Source organism: Mandrillus leucophaeus, unplaced genomic scaffold (genome assembly GCF_000951045.1).
Source record: "Mandrillus leucophaeus isolate KB7577 unplaced genomic scaffold, Mleu.le_1.0 Scaffold108, whole genome shotgun sequence".
NCBI classification, from domain to species: Eukaryota; Metazoa; Chordata; class Mammalia; order Primates; family Cercopithecidae; genus Mandrillus; species Mandrillus leucophaeus.
In genome coordinates, this window is record NW_012098987.1 from 104,366 (window position 1) to 125,479 (window position 21,114).

The 21,114-nt window shown below is 36.4% G+C and overlaps 1 protein-coding gene across 1 annotated transcript in view; it reads right to left on the reverse strand.

Annotated features, from left to right (window-relative positions):
- LOC105543950 (dmX-like protein 2) overlaps positions 1–21,114 on the reverse strand; it is a 148,251-nt gene that overhangs the window by 98,726 nt on the left and 28,411 nt on the right. The window contains exon 2 of the mRNA XM_011986154.1: positions 2,902–3,027. Coding sequence (XP_011841544.1) covers positions 2,902–3,027 — 126 coding nt within the window. The remainder of the gene's footprint in view (positions 1–2,901; positions 3,028–21,114) is intronic.

The following is a 21,114-nucleotide window of genomic DNA, read 5'->3' on the forward strand; positions in this document are numbered from 1 at the left end:
AGATACCATCTCACACCAGTTAGAATGGTGATCATTAAAAAGTCAAGAAACAACAGATGCTGGAGAGGATGTGGAGAAATAGGAACGCTTTTACACTGTTGGTGGGAGTGTAAATTAGTTCAACCATTGTGGAAGACAGTGTGGCAATTACTCCAGGATCTAGAACCAGAAATACCATTTGACCCAGCAATCCCATTATGGGGTATATACCCAAAGGATTATAAATCATTCTACTGTAAAGACACATGCACATGTATGTTTACTGTGGCTCTATTCACAATAGCAAAGACTGGGAATCTGCCCAAATGCCCATCAATGACAGACTGGATAAAGAAAATGTGGCACATATACACCATGGAATACTATGCAGTCATAAAAAAGGATGAGTTCATGTCCTTTGAAGGGACATGGATGAAGCTGGAAACCATTTTCTCAGCAAACTAACACACGAACAGAAAAGCAAACACTGTATGTTCTCACTCATAAGTGGGAGTTGAACAATGAGAACACATGGACACTGGGAGGGGAACATCACACACCAGGGCCTGTCAGGGGGTAGGGGGCCTAGAGAAGGGATAGACTTAGGAGAAATACCTAATGTAGATGATGGGTTGATGGGTGCAGCAAACCACCATGGCATGTGTATATCTATGTAACAAACTTACACGTTCTGCACATGTGCCCCAGAACTTAAAAAGTATAATAAAAATATATATATGCACATTAAAAAAATCACATTTTTCATAAGAATTTTATTTTTAATATAAAAACAACTATTAAAAAATACATTTCAAAAGCACACATCTTTGTCAGAAACTTTATAATCCAGTGAAAATAATATAAAATCCATGAGAAAAGCATCAATTAATAACATGTCTTAAAAATATTTCAAATAAAATGGCCTAATTATACCATCAAACAGAAAATACCAATTGGGACACCATGTAGAGGAAGGAATAGAAAAAACAGGCCAAGAAGAAGTCCGGGAGCCATACACTGCACCTGGGGGAAAGAGCTGAAGAAGACATCTCCAGAGGACTGAAGCAAGAAATTTAGGGACCAGGAGGATTTTGTCCCATGTCACATACCTGATAAGAAAAGACATAAATCCCTCTGTTCCTAGAAACTACCAGAGCCTGTTTTCCAATAATTTCTTGAAGGCTAGTTCCAAGTTCATCCTCCTCTTGGTAAGATGGAATTAACTACAGGGAACAGACCAAAAACCATCCTTTCTGACACCTCTGCACCCCAGTTAACCTTTAAAACTTCATTAGGTATATATTCTTTTAAGGTCTGCCAAAAATATTCCCTGTGATTTTTAAGGCACTGTCATGCCAAAAAGTGATTTTAACTCTTACCTAACATCTAACATTCTTTCCAAGAAAAATCATAATCCACAACAGAAAGCTACTTCAAATAACATGCAAAAAGTGCTGTGAATGATTCCATTCAACATGTCAATGAATGAATGAATGCTTATAACAGACTAATACAAAGTCACGAATGTGAAAGTTATCACCACAAGAACTGGGGGATAAAAGCTAAAGGAAGATGTCAACAAAGACAATAAAGATACTACAATTTTGCCTTATTTACACTAAACCAGCTCAAGAAAAGTAGAAACACAAGTTGCTCTGTTTCCCATGGTATGAATACCAATGTCTTATATACCTTTTTAAAAAATTTTACTCCCAGAGAATGTGTTCATTGCAATTATCACCGGCACTTGAGCTATTTACTAAAATTCACCTCTGACAACTATCATACAACTTTAGGCAGGCTTAAGCTACCTTGCTTGGCCCAGAGAGAAGAGCAACAAAAAACGAGAGAAATCTGACACTCTCCGTGTTTTCTAAAATAAGTGTAAGCAATGCTTGAGGGTGGGGAGTACCTGGGGGGAAAATTAGAAAAGCAAGAAACGAGTATCAGGAAACACCAGGAAATCCAGTGTTCCAATACTAGGTCAAATGTATCACTGAACTGTCAAGTACTGGTACATTTACACAAATATTAAAGCTTGATATGGGCAGTAGGATAGGGCAGGATAAATGGTATAATAAAGTAACCATAATTTACCATTCAGTATAAATTTGTATGATTACTATTTATCAACATGAATATTCTGATTTAACACATCCTTGACCAAATTTGTTACCCAATAAGGAACAATTTCTAGAACACTACAATAGTTTAAACTATTACAATGACTATAGGTAAAAATCTTATTTCTCTGTTCTTGTAGAGACATTCAACTCAGCTACATAAAATTGGCCTTACTGAATTGCTGGAGTATACAGCAAACACGCCATATTGACATGCAACCAAAATTTGATGTACATTATGTTTGAAAATTGTGGGAGAGGTACATATGATGAAATTTTAACTATTTCAAAATAAACCGTCTGTTTTAAAGCCTGAATGAACTATAAGACTCTTCACTCAACAAAAAAAGTTTCATTATGCTAACAGATTTTACAAATCTCTTCCTATATGACAAGCATGATATTAGACATTAACAACTTGCAGAATTTCTTAATACAACTTTGATGTTATAGTATGAGGGATATAAGGGGTGCTAGGTAGAGAAGATAAAAGTTTACTTCCCCTTACTGGCTTAATGGCTGCTAGAAGTAGTAACTGGCAGAATGTCAGTATGCACAGGATTGTAAGGCCTACAGATCTTTGAAGACAGTATACATACAGCTGTAGAACAATTGTCAAATTATCAGTTTAATGGCACTTTACAATTTGTATAAACCTATCGCTTTACAACTTCTATTAACAGCCACCCAAGCAATACATAAGAAATTTTAGACAAGCTTTGCATAAAAGGATGAGAATATTCTGAGATTATTAAATACATTTTTAAATGACATTTAGTAAAGAAATTAAATCCCTTACTCTTCCTTGTTGGTTAGAACACTCCACACAGCTGACTTGGATGTTTCCATGCTTAGCACCAGGAATGATCTGTACACATTCAAAGTCATTTGCCAAAATAACAATATCACAGCCTGATCCATATGCCTAAAAAAAAAAAAAAGTTTTACAATATATAAGACACATAACTTCTGAAACCTTATTACATAATATTTTATCTTAGATTTTATTGCCATTATAAAGTATACCTTGGGACATTTTCCAAAATAGTTAATATAAGAATATCAATTTCTAAATAAGAACATTAAAAATCACATGAAAAAAAACTGATGACACTCCATGCATTATCATTCAACAACTGTTACTAATAGGAAAAGGGTTCTTCCCGTTCTTAAACATGACATCCTCTGTTCCTGCAGGTCATAAATTATTCTGTTTAGACTTTCTCTCCAAAGTTCATCTCAGTAAACCCTAAAGTATAAAAGCTCCATCTAAAAATACTAAGACATTGAAGACTGCAACTGTGTTCCCAGGGTTCAAACCAGACTTAAGAAACATCAAGATGGAAATCAGGCATGCATTTTCCAACACAATTCCACATGCCTTAAAGAGCTAGTGAAGTAGACATGAACAACAAAGGCAGAATTACATGTACCAAGGCAATGGCTAAACTTAAATGCATCAATGACTCAAATGAATCCATAACGCAGCCTGCCTCCAACATCCACCATCCATCCCCAACATCATCAGGCCTGAGGGAGAAAGGAAACCAACCCAAAGTCGTTTTACCAAAGGTAAAAAAAAAGTCAAATAAAACATAAAATGAACAAATTTATATAGAATATTGGGCAAATATCCCTATATGGTCTGGAAAATAGACTACAAAACAGAAATTGTTGGGAAAATTCCCATGTCCAACTCTAATAAGTAACACATTTCTTCCTATTGCAACACTTCTTGCTGTATGCTATTCCTGTTTTGCAACGCTGTGAATTTTATGACATAAGGGTCAGAGAGTGGGGACATTTTTCTTTTTCTTCCCAACTATTTATGATTAAATATTCAAAACAACCTAACAACCCAATTCTCAAAAGAAAAGCGCCGTTAAAAGCAAGATAAACATGAAACTTATGAAATGATATTTTCCTCTCTGTTTCCACACCCTTAAGCAATGTGGTTATGACCTACAAAATAGAGATATCCAATAGCAGGGCTGACATGTGATGACATCCGAATCAGTGACCCATGCCCTGAAGGGGTCCATATAAGGCTGCTAATGAAAGACGGAAATGAAGGTAAAGACCAGACAGGAAGACAACATTACTTCTACTAAAACTTCCAATGTTACCAAAATCCTGCCGTAACCACTATATAAAACATCTTAAACCATGTGTTTATAAAAATCAAAAAGTTCACCAAAAGAAAAGCAAAGACAGAATTTTAAGCAAGAAAAATAGAGAAAAATCACTCACAAGAGGAAATGATCACTTACATTCTTACAGACAAGGCAGACTTGGTTATACCATGATTTCAGGAAAGCCAAACTGAAGAATCTTGAGTATAGGCAGAAGAAATGTTTCAATCACCATGCTAATTTTTAAAGTATAGTATTAAAATAACAAAAATCATCTTACACTTGAGTAGCAATTTCAAAATTTCCAACATGCCTTATATCATTATCTCAGCAAAGTGGATTCATGGAAAAAGCACAGACTTTATCTAGTTTGAAATCACACACACAGTTTTCAATTTTGGTTATGCCATGCTGCGCTATCTTAAGAAAGTTATTTAAGTTCCCTGAGCATTTCCTCATGGTAAAATGAAGCAAATAATACTTGTCTCTTAGGATACTTATGAACAGTAAAATGGAAAATGTACACAGTCATTTAAGTAACAGAATAGTGCACCAAGTCTCGAGTCTGGGCTAGTGACTGGGAACACTAAAGTACAAGACATGGTCCCAGTTACTCTAATGGGGAGATGACTAGGTAAATTACTAATTAAAGCTAAATGACAAACTGCCACGACAGAGATAGCCATAAAATACTAGAAGACAGAAGAGGTACTCAACAAGCGTTGTATCATTCTCTCTTTAATCTTTGCAACAAACCTGGAAGGTAGATATTATCATTATATAAAGAAAAATTCAAGTTCATTAATTTGCCCAAGATTACAGTTACTAAATGCAAAGTGTTCAAACTCAGGTCCTTACAATTTTTACATTCTTTTCCCTACATTATATATCAAAAAGACATAAAACATTCCAGATAAATATTACTATACTTTGTTTCTCTAAAGATGGGCCATCCCTAGCAACTGCTACTTAAGATAAATTCACTCTTACAGCTCAGTCACCGAAAAGGCTTTTTACTCTTCCCTAGATAACCATAATTGCCTGATGTTTTCCAGAGGATGTGTACTATACTCCATTTTTCTGATCCGGCAATAGTTCAAATTGGAGGCATCAAAATCACCTAGGAAACTTGTCAAAAACACAGATTGCTCAGTCTCACTCCAGACTTTAAATTAAAATCTGCATGGATAAAATAATTTGGCAATATCTATCAAAATCTTAAATACAATACACCTTTTGATCAAATATTCCCTATTTTACCCTAATAGTCCCTATTTTGCCCTACTTACATACATATATGTATAAAAGTTTGCCAAAATATATGTAGGACATTCAGTGCCTCAGTATTTATAGTAGCAAAAACTGAAAATAATTATACCACTCATCAGTGAGGAGTAGTTAAATAAATTACTGAATTACATTGGAATACTATACAGCTACTAAAGGTTAAGAGGTTGGGTACAGTGGCCCATGCCTGTAATCCCAACACTTTGGGAGGCCAAGGCAGGAGGATCACTTGAGCCCAGGAGTCCACGAATAGCCTGGGACACACAGTGAGACTTCATCTCTATAGAACATCAAAAAATTAGCTTAGCATGGTGTCACATGCCTGCAGTCCCAGCTACCTGGGAAACTGAGGTGAGAGGATCACTTAAGCCCAGGAAGTCAAGGCTGAAATGAGCTATGATTGCACCACTGCACTCCAGCCTGGGTGACTAAGTGAGACCCTGTCTCAAGAAAAGGAAAAAAATAGAAAGTTTAAAGACCACTGGTTTAGAATGGTTTCAACCCCCCTACCAAACTAGTAATTCCCATCAAAATGGAACAACGTATGTCTGGTGCTAGTTTCCTGTTGAACCAGAGTCAGGCAATGCCTACCATTTTATATAATAACCATGATTACTGCTAGAATGGAATCTCTTAAACTATTGCACACTAACAGCTTGAAAAAGTGCACAGGGGCATTTTCCAAAGAGTCTAATGCATAAATAACCCAAGTGTGGAAGAAAAAGGGACTCATATAATCAGTCAGTACTGAATCATGTGTATTCTGTAACTGAGGGCCCATGAGATTTTAATGGCTTTAAGGCATGTTTAATGTCTGTCTGGTTCTCACTATACTGAATGGTTCATCAGAGCAAGGACCTCACCTTGTCCTTGTTTACCACTGTAGTTCCAACACCTAGCACATAAGCAGCTCTCAATAAATAGCTGTGTAATAAATTATTAAGTCTTTCTAACTGAATGTCTGGCTCCAGAAGTCTAAGCACTTAGAAACTTAGTCAAAGAACATGGAGTTGAAACACTGACACTGTCTTGTTGCTAACAATTTGGCCAACCTATCCTCATAAGCTAAAGAGGGAGAGATTTTGACTGATTTTTCAGCTAACAGTATCAACAAATGTAGAAGTTCTACTAGAAGAGAATCTACCTAAGCCTTCCTTATAATTTACCATTTACTGAATACCTACTATGATCAAGCTGTTTTGCTAGGATCTTTACAAAAATTATCATTATCTTCACAGGCCTGCTTTTGAAGACGGAGAAACTGAAGCCCAGAAAGGATAAGTAATTTCCCCTAGTTCACAGAATGAGGATTCATTTGCTTCACAGTAAAGTTCCTGCTGTTTCCACTGCACTGCCCTACCTCTAGTCCATGAAGATCTTGTTGGTGCTAGAAGGAGTATGTTCATCTTTGTAATCCCAATTAATTTACCACATCATGGAGCACAGAATAAGCATTCTGTAAAGACCAACAGTTTATACAAAAGCGATAATTTACTCAAAAGATTCCCATTCTCTCAATTTTAGACAGATCAAAAGTGATTTTGTTCCATTCTTTTTCAGAATCCAGTATTACCAGAGGAAGAATGTATAGTGCAGGAGGAAAAGAGGGTGCTCGTTAAGACTATAAGTAAATACTAAATTGACCCCAGAGAGTATGGATGTGGGCTCCTTTGTGTTAGATAAATGAAATACTTCTGACTAAGCTAAGTTAGTGAAGTTAGTAAATTAACTTCTTCACATGTGGGAGACAGGTCACAGGATTATTATAGGGAGGCAAGGAAAAGGACAGCAAGCCTTTTCTGGAGAAATGGAATCGCTTGACTGGATTATCCCTCCTTGGATTCTTTGTAGAGCTGACCTATGCCAGAGCACAATATACCAGTGTCCTGCTCTTCGAACAGTACTGACCTATAAAACACTTTATCTAGAAATCAAGGATATGGTTCAGTCCCTACCCACAGAGAAGGCCCAAGAAAAGAGGAAGGGTCTTAGAAAAACTATTTTCCTTCCATTCATGTGGGAGGATTTGTTTTATAAAAGTACTAAATGGATGATAATGATTAGCTGATACTAGTAATTCATAACTAAGAGATAATTCTGTAGCATAAGCTGTTACATCCAAAATAAAACTTTAAAAATATTAACCCTCACTTGTTATAATCCTATTCTTAGAGACCAAATCCATCCTATTAGGAAAGAGAAAAGTCTTCTCTGCTTTGAACATTGAAACTAAAAGTTTTCAACCTGAAGTCTAATAGACGTAGTCATAGATGGCCTCAGTAGGTCTCTGAACTCCTAAAAATTGTATTTAAAGTTGTGTGAATGTGTTTCTTTTCTTTGCTGTGGTATTATTACCACAATAAAGATATTGCTGCTTTCTTTAGAGCAGGGGCCCCCAATTCCTACCACCAGTCCATGGCCTATGAGGAACTGGGCCTCAGAGTAGGAGGTGAGCAGTGAGTGAGTGAGCATTACTGCCTGAGTTCCACCTTCTGTCAGATCAGTGGTGGCATTAGACTTTCATAGGAACGCAAGCCCTATTACAAACTGCACATGCTAGGGACCTAGGTTGCATGCTCCTTATAAGAATCTAGTGATAAACATAATGTGCTTGAATCACCCCGAAACCATCCCTCTCCCTCACCACTCGCTGTAGAAAAACTGTCTTCCACAAAACCAGTCCTTGGTGCCAAAAAGGTTGGAGACCGCTGCTCTAGAGGGTTTAATGTCCTCACGAACAATGCAAACTTTGGGATCACTGACAACTACTGACAGATGCGTCTAAATTTAAAAGACAAAAAAAGCACTGATAAGGAGTATTAGACATGTTAAGAGGACTTTTAAAATGCAGTATGAAGAGGCATAACACACTCACTCAGTCTTCTCTAACTTTAGTTTTATATATAATTGTCTTAACTACATTATTTTCAGAAAAGAAAACTAATACTCTAATCCCACAAACACTTCTAATTTCTCAAATTTCCTTTATGTCTCAGATAAATTGAAGTGGAGAGTAACAAAATGAAAACTTTTAAAAACCTTAAACAAACATGACCACATTTCCTATGAAACTACAGCATACAATAGATTAATTACATTGGCATTCACTATAGAATAGTTGGATGTTTTAACATCCTGGAAGTTACAGGGTCAAAGCTTGAGATCATTGATAACTACTGGTATGTGTCTAAACTTCAAAAACCAAAAAAAAAAAAAAAAAAAACCCTGATAAATGAAGGTGTATTAAGCATGTTGACAGGTTTAACGAAGTACTATAATCTTACCAAGAATACTATATCAAGAGTGTTACTATTAAACTCCCACCTCTCCCTGGGAGTGAGTTTTGATCACTGTAAATATGTCTACTTTTCTACAGAAGAAGGCACATCTTATTAAGAGTTAGAAAACCTATTCAACATAGTGTCGGAAGTTCTGGCTAGGGCAATCAGGCAAGAGAAAGAAATCAAGGGTATTCAGTTAGGAAAAGAAGAAGTCAAACTGTCCCTGTTTGCAGATGACATGATTGTATATTTGGAAAACCCCATCATCTCAGCCCAAAATCTCCTCAAGCTGACAAGCAAATTCAGCAAAGTCTCAGGATACAAAATCAGTGTGTAAAAATCACAAGCATTCTTATACACCAATAACAGACAAACAGAGAGCCAAATCATGAATGGACTCCCATTCACAATTACTTCAAAGAGAATAAAATACCTAGGAATCCAACTTACAAGGCATGTGAAGGACCTCTTCAAGGAGAACTACAAACCACTGCTCAATGAAATAAAAGAGGACACAAACAAATGGAAGAACATTCCATGCTCATGGATAGCAAGAATCAGTATCGTGAAAATGGCCATACTGCACAAGGTAATTTATAGATTCAATGCCATCCCCATTAAGCTACCAATGACTTTCTTCACAGAATTGGAAAAAACTACTTTAAAGTTCATATGGGACTGAAAAAGAGCCCACATTGCCAAGACAATCCTAAGCCAAAAGAACAAAGCTGGAGGCATCACGATACCTGAATTCAAACTATACTACAAGGCTACAGTAACCAAAACAGCATGGTACTGGTACCAAAACAGAAATATAGACCAATGGAACAGAACAGAATCCTCAGAAATAATACCACACATCTACAACCATCTGATCTTTGACAAACCTGACAAAAACAAGAAATGGGGAAAGGATTCCCTATTTAATAAATGGTGCTGGGAAAACTTGCTAGCCATAAGTAGAAAGTTGAAACTGGATCCCTTCCTTACTCCTTATACGAAAATTAATTCAAGATGGATTAGAGACTTAAATGTTAGACCTAAAACCATAAAAACCCTAGAAGAAAACCTAGGCAATACCATTCAGGACGTAGGCATTGGCAAGGACTTCATGTCTAAAACACCAAAAGCAATGGCAACAAAAGCCAAAATTGACAAATGGGATCTAATTAAACTAAAGAGCTTCTGCACAGCAAAAGAAACTACCATCAGAGTGGATAGGCAACCTACAGAATGGGAGAAAATTTTTGCAATCTACTCATCTGACGAAGGGCTAATACCCAGAACCTACAAAGAACTCAAACAAATTTACAAGGAAAAAGCAAACCCCAGCAAAAAGTGGGCAAAGGATATGAACAGACACGTCTCAAAAGAAGACATTTATGCAGCCAACAGACACATGAAAAAATGCTCATCATCACTAGCCATCAGAGAAATGCAAATCAAAACTACAATGAGATACCATCTCATACCAGTTAGAATGGCAATCATTAAAAAGTCAGGAAACAACAGGTGCTGGAGAGGATGTGGAGAAATAGGAACACTTTTACACTGTTGATGGGACTGTAAACTAGTTCAACCATTGTGGAAAACAGTGTGGCGATTCCTCAAGGATTTAGAACTAGAAATACCATTTGACCTAGCCATCCCATTACCAGGTATATACCCAAAGAATTATAAATCATGCTGCTATAAAGACACATGCACACATATGTTTACTGCGGCACTATTCACAATAGCAAAGACTTGGAACCAACCCAAATGTCCATCAATGACAGACTGGATTAAGAAAATGTGGCACATATACACCATGGAATACTATGCAGCCATAAAAAAGGATGAGTTCGTATCCTTTGTAGGGACATGGATGCAGCTGGAAACCATCATTCTCAGCAAACTATCACAAGAACAGAAAACCAAACCCGCATGTTCTCTCACTCACAGATGGGAATTGAACAATGAGATCACCTGGACACAGGAAGGGGAACATCACACACCGGGGCCTGTTGTGGGGTAGGGGGAGCAGGGATGGATAGCATTAGGAGATATACCTAATGTAAATGATGAGTTAATGGGTGCAGCACACCAACATGGCACAGGTATACAAATGTAACAAACCTGCACGTTGTGTATATGTACCCTAGAACATAAAGTATAAAAAAAAAGAGAGAGAGAAAAATAATTACAAGGAGGAGATACCATTTATTAAAAACCTACTGGGTGAAGGATATTATACTATTTTCATTCTATATTCCTAATCTTTCTTTCAAGACTGCAACAGTCCTAGAAGTTGGTTACTAATCCCACTTTAATATTTTTGAAAACGGAATTTCACAGGATTTAATCAAATTTCTAAGTCACAAGGTAAATACATGACTATAATTCAAACTCAGCCCTCTTTACTGTTTTTTCCACTTCACTAATGACATTTTTCTATTGTTTTGTCTTCTGTTGCTCAAATTTTTTGCTCTTTATTGGTTAATTACATTTCAATTCTTCACTTCTGCTGTATCTTTGCTCATAAACAAAAAAACTAATAAGAAGACACGGTTGTCTGGGCTTTGATGGTTACTTGGTTGCACCAAGAGATCTTACAGAAAGAGTCTTAAGAGGCCAATGTTGACATACAAAAAATCTTACAACCAAGAGGACAAAACCCAGATTAACAAAGATTTCCCAGAAAACACCCGTTCCTTCTCTCCATTTTAGTCACCTAATTAAAATCCTAGCTCTTTATGATACTCTCAGAATTATTAATTTCTAAAAGGACAAATAGGTTTCCTTATTAAATACTTTCCTGATTAAGCATGAAATTTCACAAGTCACATATCCATTGAAATCATGTACAAGGTAAATAAGGCACGTAAAATGTTTAATTTTAATGTTTTCAGTAACAAGATTTTCTTTTTCATAGAGGAAATAACACATATACTAAATTTTAAAATTAAATAAGAAAATGAAGTCATCTTCTCATCCTGTTCACCCTTCTTACCCCACCCCTCCTCATTCCCAGGAAGCAATTACTTAATAATTACCTATGAACCCTTCCTGAAATGTTCAATATATAAAAGTATATCTTTTATAAATCTTCTTTTAACATAAATGGGATCATGCTATACACAATTCTGCCACTTCTTTTCCACTTAGTTAACAATGCATCTTGAAGAACTTTCTACATCAGCACAGAGGAAATTACTTCATTCTTCTTAATAGTTGCACAGTATTAATATTTCATGTTGTGGCTTTGCCATAATTTTGGTTGTTTCCAGTCTTTTACTATTTCAAACAATGCTTCGATGAACATGTATGCATAGATGATATATGTGTATGTGTCCAAGAATCCCTACAGGATAAATTCTAAGATATAATATGCTGGATCAGTGATTAAAATTAATTGCAACTGCAAATTGTCTTCCAAAAAGATTATAGCCCAAAGCTGTATAAAAGTACCTATTTCTCCAGTTACTCACTAACCCCAGTCATTATCAAATGTTTTAATCTTTCTATTCCAACAAAACCTGACATCTCCCTGTTCTAATATGTATTTTTATTAGAAGATAAGCATCTTTTCATATATTCATCAGCCATTTATATTTCTTTCTCTGTAAACTGACTATTCATATTATTGGTCCATTTGTCTTTCTGCAATTTTTCACACCTACAAACCCTTACCATTATTAACTCCCACCCACCACCAGGCACCGCCAATTCCAAGATAAATAAAACTCTTACCATTGAGATATAAGTTCACACTACAGTAAGAAAAGCAGGGAAGGGGTAGCATTTGAGTAAGTTCTTTTGTCCACATGATTGAGAACACACTTTACTGATATGATTCAGTTATTCTAACTGCCCAAAGTCCACTCGAGAGTGCTGAATAAGCAAAATAAACACATGAAAAAGGAACTAAATAGCATGAAGAAAGCTTAGAGCAAAAAAGTTTAACATAAGTCAATGATGAGTACGGAAATGTTGGAAATAACCTAATAACAACTGCTTGTGTGGTAATCAAAGGGACTGTTCCTCTTAGAAACAACTTGTATCAGAAAAAGCAAAATTAACAAAATTTACACAAGTAGCAGTAGAAAAAAGCAAAGCTGTGGGTGGTATGTTGAGGGAAACATAAGACAGAGCTTGACTACAAATATGTAAAAACAAAAATCTATGGCCAGCAAAAAAACAACAGAAGAAAACTTAAGAAAACATTCTAAGTGTTTATGAGTAAGTAGTAAAAGGCAAAATGATTTCAAATTTCTTCCTAACTACTCCAAAACAGCAACTGGCCTGAAAGAAAGAACTTTCTTTATAAAAATAAAATTTTAAATTTAGACTTTAAAAAGAGCAATTTAATGTTACTAAAAAAAAACTCGCCAATTTTGATAATTTACTAATAGATGGAAGTATAACAAACTTCTAAGTACTAAGCTAAAGAGAAACAAACTTTTGGTCCAAACTAAGTCTATTTACATACCTCTGATAAAGAAGAAAAATGTGTTTTTTTGTTTACTGGTGGTAGTAATATCTGAAAGGAAAATGAGACCTTGAAAAGCAAAATACGCAATAATTATTTGCTCTAATTAACCGTTATAAAACCAAGTCTATCTCCAGCTTGCCTACATTCTCAATAAAAGGTAGATCCAGAAGTGCAAGTCAAAAATCTTATCTCTTATATTTTATATGTCAGTACTGTTAATAACTATTTATATGTCAGTGTCAAGAATAAGCCATTCAAAGTATTCATTGTCAAAAATCTCTAAAATAAAATAAAATAAAATAACAGCAATACTGTAAAAATCAGCCCCATGGCCTGGCCAACATGTACAAAAACCTACAGTCACCTTTTAGCCTCAAATTTATTCTCAAAAGCTTGGAGTATGTAACAATTTCCTTCGTAACAAATAATGAAGTAAAATACTACTTTTTAAAATAGCTACTTCTAAAGAAATAAAAAGAACATTTTTAAATTACCCAATATTGTTTAGGGTTTTTTTTTTTTTCTTTCTGAGATAAGGTCTCACCCTGTCCCCTAGGCTGGAGTGCAGTGGCACAATCTTGGCTCTCTTCACCCACCACCTCCCAGACTCAAGCAATCCTCCCACTTCAGCCTCCCAAATAGCTGGGACCACAGATGCAAGCATCACACCCTGTTAATTTTTTTTATTTTTTGGTAGAGACAGTATTTTATCATGTTGTCCAGGCTAGTTTCGAACTCCTGGGCTCAGGTGATCTGGCCAGGAGCGCTGGGATTACAGGCCTCATCCTCCTAAAGTGCTGTGAGTTACCGGCGTGAGCCGCCACACCAAGCCACAATACTGTTTCTCAATTTGTTCTTAACACATTTCACATTTGAAAGTTTTAAAGTTAATTGTATATTATGTCATATATACCAACATTAACAGGTAATATTTATGACAACTTCAAATTATTTTTGTAACTATTGGAAATTTCTGGAAAACCATTTAATCTAAATGTTGGTATTTTGAGGGAAATGGTTGTAAATGTCCCCAAAAATTTGCTTAATATGATTAAACTATTAAATTGTAATTAAACTTCCAACACCTTCAGTATGATGGAAAGAGCATATTCCTGAGAATCTAGAGGAGCTAACACTATAACAATGGGTACATCACACTCTTCCTATGGATGTTTCCTTCAGCAGCCAAATGAAAGATTTCAGCTAGATCACTTGAGACCCCTTTTTTACACAGTATTTCTGTGATTTTACACAAATTTGCTTCAAAAAGTCTCCAAAAGATTAAATAATCCAGTGCGCACTATTTTATATAGAGCTGTAGGTAAGCAGACACAGTATGTTCTTTACTTTGTGACGTTTGCCCTCCTCACAGATGGCAGAATTAGAGGATGGTCCAGAATAATGACTAATAGCCATCTGGAAATGATGGTGGCTAATAACCAGCTGGAAAAGATGATCTAAGCCAATCAAAGTCTACTCAAGGAAATTTAAACCAAAAGACCCAGAGTTACCAGAAAAAGTGGAGCTCAAAAGTCACGCACATTCAGGAACAAGACAACCATTAAGAATCATGTGCAACGTGAAGAGGAACTCACAAGTTTCAGAAGCAAATAGATCAGATGCCCAAAGACAAGAAAGACCTATGAGAAAACAATGCATAAAACCCCTAAGACAAAGCAGTTGATACTACCAACTTTCTATTTCCAATTACTCTGAAGTTCAATTGCCCTTCCTTGATGGTTTATTGTGTATCTTAAAATAAACCTTGCTCTTACTTCAGTACATTTGTCTCTTGCCCTGACTAGAAGCAAAACTGGTACAAAGATTAGGGATATACAGAGCAGGGCTTCAAAGAAAATGTGGATTTGGCCATGAAATTAGGGTAAGGAGTACAGTGAGAATGCTGGGAGGAAAAGAGAGCAAAACAGGATATATATAGTGAGAGGAGTTACTAAAGTTATCTGTGATCGCTTGGAACCCAGAATATGTGATTGCAAGGCTTTTCAGCATTAGATAGCTAAATGTACTTTTTTCAGCCTTTAATAAAGAATAGAAAAAGTAATGAGCAAGAGTATGGTACAGCATCAAACCATACAACTTTTCTGGAAAACAAATTGGTATCATGAATTAGGAGACTATAAAGAGATTTAAATAGAGTACTTTGATTCAGTTAGTCTGTTTTTAGGACTTGATCCTAAGAAAACATCCAGACATGCAAACAAAGATCACAATTAGTATTAATAATAGTTTATTGCACAATTATGTAAAGTAATAAAAAAGGGAACCTGAACAACACATAATAGAAAAATTATGCTTTATCATGTCAAATGTATTGTTCACCTTATTCACAGGCCTTTCTAGAGAAAAGTGCCCCATTTACAGTCCTTCTGAAAGGGCAGCCCTGGCAGACCATGTGATCAACACCCACAGTATAAAACTGACTGGATCCGGGGTTGACACTTGATTCCAAAGACCAAGAATTTAATACCAAAAGCTATCAGCTGGCCAGCAAGCTATGATGTGGTCTGGCTTAAAAGAGTGAATTGGGCCAGATTCTACTTCCTAGATATTCAACTAGTAAAATCAAGAAATGTAGCAGGTAGTAATAGGCACTAAAGCCAAAATGGCTTTATGTACACAGAGGCCAAGGCGTTGTGATTTTCATGTAAGCCAGTTTTAATAGACCGTACACAAAAGAGGCACAGACACTGTAAGAGACCACACAGCCCACTAGGAAGAGTAAGCAGTCCACAGAAATGAGTCCCTGATAACTGAGGCTCAGCTGTACTACAACTTGTGTTACAAGATTCTTCGAAGATTTGTCTTCTATTCCCTTTTCTATATCCTTACAATAAATTTCCCATTACTAAGGTAATCTGCCTTGACTAGTTCCACTTAACTTTTTTTTTTTAAGAGATGGGCTCTCACTATGTTAGCTGGACTCAAACTCCTAGGCGCAGGTGATCCTCCCACCTCAGCCTCCCAAGTAGGTGAAACTACAGGCATGCCACTGCACCCAACTTCCATTTTAACTCTTTATTCAGCAACTATTTATAATACGGTAACTGCTAAGCATTAAGTCAACAAATGTCTACTGAGCAGTTACGCTAGACCAGGCACGAAGGGCATAACATGGTAGAAAATACACACAGGATCCTGCCACATGTGCTTGTATTTCCCAGGATAGGAGGAAAGAGAAAGAAATGGACAATAAGTTTTTGTTTGTATTTTTTTAATCTGTAAAGCCTTGAGATTCTCATTAAAAATAGTAGACAAACATGCACCTATATAATCCCTCACAAAACCCACTAAGACAATGTTTTAAATTTAGAGGTGTACCTAAAACATACTCCGCAAAGAATAAATTAAAGTGAGCACATGCGTAACCACCACCCAAGTAGAGAAGAGTATTTCCAGCAACTCAAAAGATCATCCGTCCCTTCCAAATTACACTTCTCCCTCTCAAGCAAAAGTAGCCACTACCCTTTTTGGGAAATCACCCCCTTACTTTTCTTTGTAGTTTTTCCACCTCTGTATGCATGCCTAAACAAAATGGTTTAGTTCTGCCTTCCCTCTGAACCTTATGTAAATGGAATCATACTGTATGCTTTTCTGTCTCTTTCCCTGAACATTAGGTCAGAAGTTTATCCACGGTGCATGTAACTGTGATTCACTCATTTTCATTTCTTATTAATACTCCCTTGTATGTATCACAATTTATCCACTCTAATGTTGACAGGCATTTTGCCTGTTACATACAATGCTGCTCTGAACATTCTTGTAGGGAAATTCCACATAGGTGCATGCATTTCTCTAGAATATATACACAAAAGAGGAACTGATGTATCACAAGTTAGGTATATCTTAAATTTTGGCATTAATGCTAAATTGTTTTCCAAAATAGTTGTACCAATTTATACTGTCACTAGCAGTGCATGAGAATTCCCATTACTGGACATCCTTGCCATCACCAGATATATGTGAGAGTTAGTACGTAATTTTGTACAAATCTGTTAGGTATGTAATAGAATCTTCTAATTTCAATCTGTATTTTTGTGATAATTAACGAGCTATGGCTCCTTTTCAAATGTTTACTGGTCATTTAGATTTTCTCTTGTGACGGGCCTGTTCAAATCTTTCATCCATTATTATCATTTTCTTATTTATTTGTAGGTATTGTTATATTCCGGCCACTAGTCCTTTGTCAAATATAGATGTTACAATTCTTTTCTCCAGCTCCACAACTTGCATTTCACTTTTAATGCTATCTTTGAGGAAATTCCTAATTTTAAAGTAGTCTAATTTATCATTCATCTCTTCTTTTATGATACAGTACTTCCTTTACTTTTAATTTTTTATTTTGACATAATTTCAGGCTTACAGAAAGTTGTAAAGTTATACAGTTATACAAAGTTATAAAAAGTTACCATATACCACATTCCCCAAATGTTAATATTTTACATCTGTTTTATCCTCGTCTCTATATACACAGACACTTTTTCCTGACCATTTGCAAGTTGCAGGCATGATTACACTTTCTTCCTTAATAGTTTAATATTTCCTCTTAAAAATTTCTTATATGACCACAGTACAATTATCAAGATCAGGCAATGGATACTGATAAAATACTATTATCTATAGAGCTTATTTAGATTTCTTGAACTGCTGCAATAGTGTCCTTTATAGTAAAAGAAAATTCCAGATTAAGTGTTTAACTATCATGTCTTTTTAGACTCCTTTAACCTGGAGTAATTCTTCACTCTTTCTTTGTCTTTCATGACATTAGCAGTTTTGAAGAACACAGGCCATTTATTTTCTAGAGTATCTCAAAATTCAGGTTTGTCTGATGTTTCCTCTCAATTAGATTTAGGTTATGGGCTTGGGACAGGAATACCACAGAAATGCAGCAACGTTCTTACTGCATTTTATCAGGAGGCACTTCTGTTAATTTGCCCCATCTCTGATGATGTTTACTTTGGACAGTGAATGCAGATAGTATCTTCCAGGTTTCTCCTCTATATTGCTTTTCCTTTATAATTAATAAGTATACTATGGGAATAAATTTTGAGATTATGTAAATATTCTGTTCCTTACTAAACTTTCATCCATTAGTTTTAGTATTACTATGATGGCTGCCAAATGGCAATTTTCTAATTCCATTGTTGCATCATTTGTCAGTTTCCCTCTGTAAAGAAGAGCATTCCTTATTTGTGTACTTATTTATATCAGTAAAAATTCATGAATTTTTATCTTATTCAAAGGGTTATAATCCACTATCACTTATTTTCATACCCAAATTGTCCCAGACTTGGCCAGTAGAAGACCTTTAAGCTAGCTCCTGTGTCATTATGACACGCTCTGATCATTCTTTGAGCAATTCCTTACTTTCTGGCACAAGAAATTCCAAATTTATCTTATTTTTCATGCTCCAGCCGAAAATCAGCTATTCCTCCAAGAAATGCTGGTTCCTCCAAGAAATGCTGGTTCCTTTTAGTGGACAAAGGTATTTAGAAACCAAGATCTAGATGCCAGTTGTGTTCACTGGTACAGGGGTATCACTGCTTCCAGGCCTCGCAGCTGACAAAGTTAGGAAACAAATGTGTGTGTATATTTATGTATGTATCTATAAACACAGACACACACACATCTATTTTCAACTGTCCACTGAAAGGGCTTAGGATCAAAGACACACCAATACAAACATCCCTATCATATCTATGTATCTCTATACCTATACATCATTGCTTTATGTCTGTCTGTTTAAATATATACAAATACATGCATGTATACATACATACACATATTATTCATATAAACATGTAATATATTCATATGTGTATAGACACATACACATCTATGAGGTCACACTAATGCCTCTAATCCAATTATATTGACAAGGTTCATTCTAGCCTTCCCACTTTCTTTTTGAGATGGAGTCTCGCTTTGTCACCCAGGCTGGAGTGCAGTGGCGCAACCTCGGCTCACTGCAACCTCCACCTCCCAGGTTCAAGCGATTCTCCTGCTGCAGCCTCCCGAGTAGCTGGGATTACAGGCGCAGGCCACCACACCCGCCAGGTTTTTGTGTTTTTAGTAGAGACGGGGTTTCACTGTGTTAGCCAGGATGGTCTCAATCTCCTGACCTCGTGATCCGCCCACCTCAGCCTCCCAAAGTGCTGGGATTACAGGCGTGATCCATTGTGCCTGGCTGTCTTCCCACTTTCTAAACTTGTAACTCTCTTCTTCAATAATGAGAAACCTGGCTCACAATATCCAAAATATATCTATCTGCAATTGTGGTTTATTTGTGCAGTGAATTCCTATAATTTTAGGTTGCCTTGCCATTCATTTCAAGTATAAGTCTGACTTTCTCATTGAAGAATCAGGGCTCAGTCACCCTTAACACAGATTTTAGTCCTCTATTTCCTCCCAGGTCCTCAACGTGGTCAATCAAGATATCTGCCTTTTACAACCACCTCCTGGTTATTACCTCCTTTTGGGAGAGCTAGGTAGAATCTACCTGGCTCACCAAACCATGCACAGACTATACAGATATGCGTCAGTGACCACCTCTTAGTCACAGCATGACTCCTCAGAACTCATGCCTGCTTTCTCCAACCTACCAATTAGAACTCCCCATGGGAAACTTGCTTGGTTAAGAACACTCTGGACCCCAATAAAGACTTCAGTTCCCTAGGTCCTTTCTGTTTCGTCCCATCCACTGGTTGCACTTGCTTGTCCTAGGTGGCTCCCCTCTTCCTGTTGACCTTGCAAGGTGTGCTTTCTCTTCTCTCTAAAATCTGAAATAAAAACTCCTTGTTATTTCATGTGTTTTGTTTTACCATCTCCTCTGTAGCTCACCTGACCGACACACCTGAACCTAATTCTCTTCTTGGTCAGGGTTCTCCTAGAGCGTGGCTGTCTTGGTCAAATAAACTGGACACAGATTGGACAAGAACCACAAGGGTATCTGCCAGTATAAATAAGTCTTCTGTGAGAAGAACACCTTGCCATGGGCCTGACATTTAAGCATTAGGACATCTACCAAGATAAAGAACTATCTCATGAAAGACAGACTGTAAACATCCACGACCATCTCATATGGTCATATCGCAGCCCCACAATAATCCCTGGACATCATCAGGACAGAGATAGAGTTTATAGCCACTCTCCAGAGAGTTTATAGCCACTCTAAAGAAAGATCAAATTAGAGGAAAATACAACAATTTGGTGTTTTAAGAAAACTTTTGTAACCTCAAGGTTAGAAATATGTTTTCCTCTAAATGTATTCCTCTGAATTCTGCCTTCTAAAATATGTATTATTCTGTCTTGCACATCTCTAATCTACTTGGAGTTAATTTTTATGTATGGTGCGAGATACGGACCAAGTCTTATTTCTTTCCTATGTAGATAACAAGATGTCCAAGCACCACTGATTGAAAACATCAACTATCCTGTTACTCTACCACGCCAATTGTGTTATAAATTAAACATCAACAAATGTGTGGGTCTCTTTCTGGTGCTGATTTTGGTGTATTTGTCCTTAGACTGCCATCACACTATCTTAATGACTACAACTTTTATCAGTCTTGAGCTGGTAGAAGTCTTCTTTATTGCTCTTCAATATTGCCTTATCTATTCTTGGCACTATCTATCTCCATAAAATTTTAGCATCATTCTATCAAATTCCACAAAATTCTCTTAAAATTTTGACTGAGAATGCATCAAAGATACGTAAATAAGCTTGGAAATGGTTGATTTTTTTTTTTTTTTTTTTTGAGACGGAGTCTCGCTCAGTCACCCAGGCTGGAGTGCAGTGGCACGATCTCCGCTCACTGCAA